The sequence below is a fragment of the Nelumbo lutea genome, chromosome 2 (genome assembly GCF_056320005.1).
Source record: "Nelumbo lutea isolate HS-2025 chromosome 2, American lotus-T2T, whole genome shotgun sequence".
Classification (NCBI taxonomy): Eukaryota; Viridiplantae; Streptophyta; class Magnoliopsida; order Proteales; family Nelumbonaceae; genus Nelumbo; species Nelumbo lutea.
The window spans coordinates 33,240,941-33,249,818 of record NC_142685.1 but is presented as its reverse complement, the minus strand read 5'-3'; the positions used below and the strand labels follow the sequence as shown (position 1 = coordinate 33,249,818).

Here is an 8,878-nt window from a genome sequence, read left to right as displayed (position 1 = left end):
GATCTTCAGCTACAAGCAGAATAAAGCATACTCCAAGTCAGATCCAAACCAGACAACCTGAGCTGCTGAACAATAAAAGAATAAATGTTGTTTTGTTTCAGTTTCTTCACCACAAATAGGACATACAGAACTCACTGGGATTTGTCTTTTGATCATCTCATGCATGCCGGATGTGTATTTGGAAGTTGTATTGCTTCATTTAATAGTGCCAAAAGAGCTAAGAGTTCACATTACATGAAAGGGGCGAGGCAACAAAACTCAGGTGCATAAAAAGAACTAAAAAATACTTGAAATGAAACAGAGTAAAGGTATAAGCAGAAGCTGTGCAGTAGTTCTACAGTAGCAATACAAGAATCTTTTTTTTCATTTCTAAAACATGCATGTTGTTTGGTAGGAATACCTTAACCATTCCCTCGTAGGTCCCATCACATAAAGGGAAAATAAAAATTACAGATAAGAATGAAGAAAGAAAAAGGAAGAGAGTAAACAGGAGAGTAACTAGGAAGTTATAATAGAAATTGAAAAACAATTGCTATGACAACATAATCAAGAGACCTTTAATATGCAAAACTGAATCTAAGATGCTAACTCGGTCAGAAGAGAATCCCCACATGCTCATATGCAATCTCCCCTTGAATAATTTCGGCTTCTTCATACAGAATGGTGAAGCCCCATCTGACTGCATCAGTTAATCAATCTTCACTGAAGAGTATATGAGCCTTGTAAACCAGAAACAAGCATAAAAACCAATCGTTCCAGTCAGCACAAAGAATGCATACGAGACAATGAGCATGTAGCCAAAGTACAGCACCCCAGAAACTGGCTTCGTGATCTCAAGTTTTGTAAAGAAGTAAAAGGTGGCATAGAGGAAGAGGTACAGAGCAGATGATCCTGATGTCAAGTAAGACCTCCACCACCACAAGTAGTCCTCACTGCAGAGCTGGAAGTAACAGAGCACGATTGTAATCTCAGCACAAGTGACAATGAGGATCAGGAAGACAATAAAAAGAAAGCCGAAAATGTAGTAGAACTGCTGCAACCAGATTGATGTGAGTATGAAGAAGAGCTCGATGAAGACAGCTCCAAATGGAAGTATCCCTCCAATAAGAATTGAAAAGACTGGGTGCATGTACCAGGCCTGCTCTGGAATTTGCCTTGGGATCTTGTTTGTCTTCACTGGATCCTCAATAGCGGGCCTCTTGAACCCAACATAGCTACCCACAAACACAAGTGGGACGGAGATTCCAAACCATAGGAAAACAAGAGCAAACATAGTCCCGAATGGCACTGCACCTGATGACTTTTGCCCCCAAATGAGAGCATTCAAGACAAAGAAAATGGCAAACACAATTGCAGGGAACATAAATGCAGTTTTGAGAGTGCTTTTCTTCCATTCAGTTCCCTTAAACATCTTGTATAGACGAGCAGAAGAGTAACCAGCAAACAGACCCATAAAAACCCATAGTAGTAACATGGCCGTCATCAACCCACCCCTGTTTGAGGGGGAGAGGAACCCTAAAGCAGCAAAAATCATGGTGACAAGTATCATCCCAAAAAATTGTACACCTGTCCCAACATAGACACAGAGTAGATCTGAGTTTGTCGGTGGTCTGAAAACATCTCCATGAACCAATTTCCATCCTGTTTCTTCTTGGGCTTCTTCTTGGGTCTCCAACTGGTTGTACTTGGATATGTCACGGTACAATGTTCGCAGCATGATCATGGCAACCATGCCCGATAGGAAAAGAACAATCATCAAAGAATTAACAATTGAGAACCAGTGTATTTGGTCATCAGCCATTAAGAGGTAGGTATCCCATCGGTATGCCCACTTCACATCACTTGCCTATGATGTGGAACAGATGAAGAAATGATTAATAATGGAAAAAACAATACCCACACCCTCACCCCACCCAACAGAACACAAACACATTCAGATAGACACTACTGAAAGTCCAATAGTAAAAGTCTTCTTTTAATGTGGTACATAACTCACCTCAAAATCAACATCGTATGTGAATATAATTTCCTTTTTCTCATCAACTTCTTGAGGAGAATCAGAGTTGGTAACTGTTCGTTTTGCATGGGGGTCACAGGTGGTTAAACGAGTCTTCTCATTCCATTGACCTTCATATTCGTGTTTAACACTGGAGTCACCAAAAGAATTGTTTGATTGGTTGAGTTTATCAAAAGAATCAGATACTAAGTCATGAGCATAACCAGAAAGAGGGAAGAAGATTCAGTATAATGAGCTTCCAACCAAGATAGAAGACACATCATAAGAACCAACCTAAATGGTTTGACCTCAAATCCCACAATCCTTGCAGAGTCTGTTAATGGATCTTTGTGAAACTTGACAGTAAATTGCAAATGGTTGTGGATAAAATGTTTTTCATCCTTACTCTGTATTTAATTGAGAAAATAACAGTAAGAAAACAAACTAACATAACCATTCCACTAATTTCAATATTCTGTGCCAATTGGTAAAGATATTTACTCCAGTATATTGCCCTTTGAGCCCAACATGAAAACCATGTTGATAGATTGTCACAGATTCCTGATCAGACCTTCGTAAAGGAACAACCAGAGGAAGATTATCCAAAATCCTACGAAAGACAATAAAGATCCATCAAAAATATAGGCCTTGGAATTTAAGGGATTGCAAATTGTCAAGGAACTATGATAGAATTTAGGGCCTTAAAAGAATAGAGATTTACATGTTGACCCGATATTCATCCTCTATCTTTTCCTTGAATTCCTTCGCTGTTTTTGCATCAAGTATTACCCGACAGACAACATTGCACATCTGCGGTTCCCTCATCTTAAACTGCAAGAGAAACCACTTTGATCATAAACTGAAAAAACAATGCAATCAGTAAAGACAAAGAACAAAGCAATGAGTTCATAAGATGTCTAACAAACCACATAAGGCGAGTTTTCAATGCGATCGCCACGAAGAACCTCCCCAAGATTTTCTGCACTGTCAACTATGCGATTTGGACGACAGTAAGGAAGAGAATAGTATGAAAAAGGAAGCTGCGTCTTTGTAGATGTTAGTTTGTTCACTTTAACCGTCAGAAGATCCCCCTGCACTCAAAAGTCAAAAAGAAAAATACAAATTGAAAAAAGAGCATCAAAATAAAAATGAACCATTGAAAAATGGAAACATTACAGTTATGTGACCAAAGTAACAACTTCTCACATTGAAAAATATAAATAATAACTCCCCAACTCAAGTGAGGCAGGTGAAGATATTATCCAAGAGAAAGAAATGACTTTAAGCATTGTGCCTATTGAATCACAATCATGTATCTTGGAAATATTATCATCATCCAAGCCTTATCCCAACTATATGGGATTGGCTACATGAACCCAGTTTCACCAATCCATTCTGTGTAATGTCATATCCATTGTTAAATTTTTGGTTCTTAAATCATTTCTTACTACTTCTACCCATGTCCGTTTTGGCCTATCCAAGGTTCTAAATATTGATACAGGTCGACACTCAATACACCGGATGGGATGTATCAGTCTGTATCTTTGGGTGCTTTTATTTATTTATTTATTTATTTCAAACCTGTTTGAGGTGTCAGTATAAGGCCTGACTACCCCGTGAAACAGGTCTAAACCCAACTCAAAGTGACATACTGGTAGGTCACTGATACGATATGTATGGACTGATACTGGATGATGCATTGCAAAATTTTGATTCCTGGGCCTATCCCTATCCCTTCTAGCCCCTTCAACTTGTAAGAAATTACTCCTTCCTATGGGTTCTGTTGATTGTCTTCTATGCACATGACATAACCATCTTGGTTTACTTTCTCTCATTTTATAACCTATTGGAGCTACTTCTAGGTTCCTATGAATGATTTCTTTCTGACCCCATCTTTCCTAGTTTTTCCATTCATCCATCTCAGAATACGCATTTATTCCACACTCATTTTCTGGGCATCTTGTTCTTGGCTGCCCAACACTTCGCACCATACAACATATATGGCCTTACAAATGTTATAGAATTTTCCTTTTAATCTAAGCGGTATTCGCCTATCACTAGGGGTGCAACTTGGGCGGGTCCAACCCGAGCCTAACCCAACCCAATCCGAGTTTCCGCATGAGTTGGGCCCAAGGTTCTACATGGGTGTATCAGCTTGCATCTTTGCGCACTTTTATTTTTTTATTTTTTTTTAGTTTTTTCTTCAAACCTGTTCAGGAGGGAGATGATATAAGGCCTACTTACCCCCTAAAACAGGTCAACCGCCGAAACCCAACTTAAGGTGTCGTATCGGTGGGTCACCAGCCACCAATACAATATGTATCAACCAATATGTTGTGAAAGTTTCAAGCCTTGGTTGCGGGCTGGGCCTGAAAAGTCAGGGATGACTTAACCTTGGGTTGGGCTTGGGTTAAGGCTATGGGTAGCCCAACCGGACCCAATGCCCAAACCAACCCAAGCTTGTCTGAAAAAACAATACATAAATATGTTTATTACATTAATATAAAAATATATTTTTTCTAATTATGTATACATGTGTATATGTATAAAGTATGTATATGTACATTCGTAAATGAAATTGGTAAATATAATTCTACTCTTAAATTGGGTCATAAAGCCCAATAAAAGATGACTCCGTAAAAATATATACATAAATTCTTTCAAACCCACCCAAGCCCACCTAACACGACCCAGACCAACCCGAGCCTGAGCCCTGCCCAACCCAAGTTGTGTTGGATTAAGCTCAAATTGGGCTCATGTTAATAAACTTGGGCTTAACCTCGGGTTGGACCAAGCCCAAGCCCAAGCCCAAGGTCTGCACCTTTAGGGTTAGGCCTGGGTTGACCTTAAACCTGACCCAACCCACCCAAGTTGCACCCCTACCTATCACATAAAATTCCAGATACACCCCTCAACTTTGCACATCCTACTATAATTCTAATTTCTAGGGGCAATACCTCCTCAATCTCTTCCTTGTTATGAATTATTGAACCAAGGCACCAACAATGGTCAAATTGAGTTATCTCTTGGTTATCCAATCCTAAGTACCCGATTTTGCACTCCCATTGCTATTAAATGTACATGACATATTCTTTTTTAGCCCAACTTTGAAACCACTTGTTTCTAAGGCATTTTGTCCATAAGCGTAATTTTGCACTTAATCCTTCATTAGTTTCATCTAGTGTTTTAAAAGCACAAGGCATAATGCGAGGCACGCGCCTTTTTGAAGCAAGGCACAAAAATACAAAAAGAAAATGCTAAAAATAAAAAAAAAAATTCAAAAATTGCCAAAAATGCAAAAAAAAAAAATCAAAAAAATATTAAACATAATATTAATAAAAAATATAAACTTAAATTTTAAAGTAAATGTTTTAAAAAACCTATTATCTAAAATTAAAATGCATAAACATAACATGTAAAGTGTATTCAAATGAAACTTTAAAAATAGAATCAAACACAACATTTTCAAGCATGTAAAACCCACAATCTCTTTTCTTCCTCAATTGCATTAATTCAAATAGCTAATGTGATGTAAAACATATTACATTCCTGATTCTACAAGCCGCCTTTGTGCCATGCCCCTTGAGGCAAGCCCAAACAAGTCCATGTTAGATTCTTAAATTCTTAATTTTCACACAAAAGATAATGGTTTTATAATTTTGATTGCCTTTTAAGAAGATATTTTATTAAGATTAATGAATGAACAACATTAGCAAATAGAGGGTTCTCAAAGCTTCAAAGAGCAAGCGAAGTGAGCGAATTGGAGTGGAGTAGAACCCCCTATTAGCTAATGTTGTCCATTCATTCATCTTAATAAAGTATCTTCTTAAAAGGCAATTAAAATTATAAAACCATTATTTTTTGTTTGGAAATTAAGAATTTAAGACCCTAACATGGACTTGTTTGGGCTTTCCTTAAGGGGCGCGATCAGGGGTCCGGGGGCTCCTCCCCCAACTCAACCACTAGGTTAAAAAAAAAGCTAAAAAGCGAAAATTTTTCAAAAGGTGTATGCCTAGGCTATGGCACAAGGAGCATCAAGCACATGCCTAGGCACACCAGGCGTGCGCCTTTTGAAAGTACTGCACCTAGGACCTAGGCGAGGCGCCTACCCTAAAATGCGCCTCGCCTATGTGCCTAGGCACACCTTTTAAAAAATTGGTTTCATCAATTAAAACAATACCATCATACTAGTGATATTGTTTCAATTGGATATCATACAAAACAAACAAAAAAATGAATAAATAAATGCACCCTTAACTTATATTGAATGAGGATCATTGCTTGATGCAATGATAAAATCTTGGACTAAGAAGTATGAGGACGTGACATCAATTTGGAGGATGGTCAACTTCATGCAAAGAAATGCCAAAAGTTAAGACTGTACCCAGTCCACCCCTCCCAACTTGGCAACTCCCAAAATCCCTGATTACCAAGACCAACGTTAGGCATTACCCTTAACTAGCATTGAATATGTGGTAGGAAATAGTTACTTTACATTTAAGTTAACTCCAAGGTCAAAGCTAGCTAATCTATAAACAGATATAGAAAATCGGTATGTCATATGATTTAACCTTTAAATTAGTTTGTGTTTGTTTTAACCACAAATTTCACTTGCACTAGGTGAAATATTTAAGAGGTAAATATGTGTAAAATCTTTGTTCACTTTAGTTCAAAATTTGCTTTTTTTGTTTGTTTGGAAGGAAGCAAGATAATAGGTCAGTAGTCCCAACACTATATGGGAGAGAATGGAGCAAAGGAATTAAAATTCTGCATCACTTCTTGGGATTCAAATTTTACACACCATGGAGATGTAAATGATGTGATATCCCAGTGTAAATTTTAAACAAGGGAGAAGGTGAACAAGATGTAAAATTTACAGCCACTTATGGTGATCTCAAATTTCTTTAGTATTGTTTCATAGGCATTAAATGCGGACTAGCTTCTTCCACATCGATGTAATTACGAAAGCCAAAAAACTCAAGGCTTGAATGAACATTGACTAAAATCAATCCCAGAATGTTGGGAGACTTAAATAGAAGGGCATTGTCATTTTCTCTGATCTGAATTGTCAAATGACCCAGATCATGAACATTAGCATAAGCTAATCGCCATCCTTCTGATGACTAGATAATTCCAGTTTGTGAGCTCACTATCATATCAGCTTTTGGAATCTCAACTGGTGAAAGGAGTTAGTACTTTAGACTGGAATTGGGCTTTGCCCAATCTCCCAATTCAACATTGAAAAGCCTAACAACATAAAAATTTAAAAAAAGCTCACCAGGATTATCATACAATAATGGTTATTTCAGAAATCAATCTGAAAAGTATTATGGGTCATAAACAATGAGGTAATTCTTATCTGATCATCCAGGCAGCCAGACCAACCACAAATACAACATAGAAGCATTGATAATGTGAACTGTAATTGGAGTCGCTACAACATCACATTAATAGAGTGACCATAAGAAGAAAGATCCATTATTAAATTTCCTTGCTCTCTTCAGTAATGACATTGCAAAAGATCAAATGTTGGTGGAAACTCATCAAGTATTCAAATGGTCGTCCTGTACACTTGAAGCACGACCACCTCTGCCCGAGTTGCTAACCTTGTCTAGTTCAATTATCGCCATACACTTTCACTTCACTAAAATTAAGTTTCACGTGTTAAGAGAGAGAGAGAGAGAGAGAGAGAGAGAGAGAGTTCAACTAACATAGGTTCAATGAGTTCTAGAGAAAAGTCTCAAATGGTTCATGTAGTGCAGATCTACCCACTCGTATGAAGTGCACGAATGCAAATCAGCAATTATCCCTCACAAGTATTTATCAAAAAACTAAATTATCCCTCACAAGCTGGAAAATAGTCAATTCTATAGAAGCTTCCCGAGCTTACTCTCCATTACACACCGAAAATGTAAAGCCATCCCAATAATCTCGAATTCAAAACAAGTCAATAAATATCAGAAAACTTTCACGACATTCATCAAAAAACACAACAACCGCAGTGAACTAAGCTATGAAGCGCCAATTCCAAACGGTAGTATGGCATCTCTTACATGAATAACAAGAATAAGAAATCAAATTCTCCATAAACCCAACATAGATCTAGGGCAAGAAAACACGGATCCAGGAACAAAACCGGAAACGGAAAAAATAAAGATCAAAGAAAAATACAGTCAACTTAATTCAGGAAGAGAAGCATACGAATCTAATCAACTGAAAACTGACCTTCTCGAAATCCTCTGGAGCAACACCAGGGAGGTAGAAGCAATTTCCTTGGACAAAGAGCAGAAGGAGAGAATAGATCCAGAAGTGAAACGCAACGGATCGATGATTCGCCATGGCATTACAGAGAGAGGAAGACAAAGAAATTAGGGCTGGGAGAGTGTCAAGGAGATCTAGATCCAAAGAATCTCTCTTCTCCCTTGTCTCCGATCTCCTCTCCTGATTTTTTTTTTTTTTTGAAATTTCTTTAATTTATAACACGGGAGGAAGTGGAACGAGACGAGACTGCAACAAACGGAAATTAAAAAAACAATTTATCGTCTTCTGAGTTCTGGTTTGCTCGGGGCTAGGAGTTTGGAATCTTGCTTCATTTCTACACTATTTGAAAGTTGAAACGGATGGTGCAAATGGAACTCCGAATTTTCAACCATATTACCATCTTGCCCCACCTCTTCAACTAAAATTCCATCTTTAGAGGCACCGACTGCTGAGATCACATCAGCACAGGCACATCTCAGCGTCAATTGTAGGGATGTGAATGGGTCGGGTTAAATAGTAAACCCGGCTTCATCCGGCCGTAATCGGGTTATAGGGTCGGGTTATGGTCAAGTATATTTAATTTAGGGTTGGGTTAGGGTTTTGATTTTTTTGACCTAAATC

General features: G+C 38.0%; 1 protein-coding gene across 1 annotated transcript; it reads right to left on the bottom strand.

Moving 5' to 3' along the window:
- Positions 1 to 335: 335 nt before the first annotated feature.
- LOC148869710 (transmembrane 9 superfamily member 10-like) lies at positions 336 to 8,643 on the bottom strand. Its single transcript, XM_088969595.1, has 7 exons — positions 8,222 to 8,643; positions 2,923 to 3,087; positions 2,718 to 2,827; positions 2,498 to 2,606; positions 2,291 to 2,403; positions 1,997 to 2,147; positions 336 to 1,846 (listed from the first exon to the last, which is right to left on the bottom strand). The coding sequence occupies exons 1-7, from the start codon at positions 8,333 to 8,335 to the stop codon at positions 689 to 691; spliced, it is 1,920 nt and encodes a 639-aa protein (XP_088825721.1). The 5' UTR covers positions 8,336 to 8,643; the 3' UTR covers positions 336 to 688.
- Between the last annotated feature and the right edge of the window lie 235 nt (positions 8,644 to 8,878).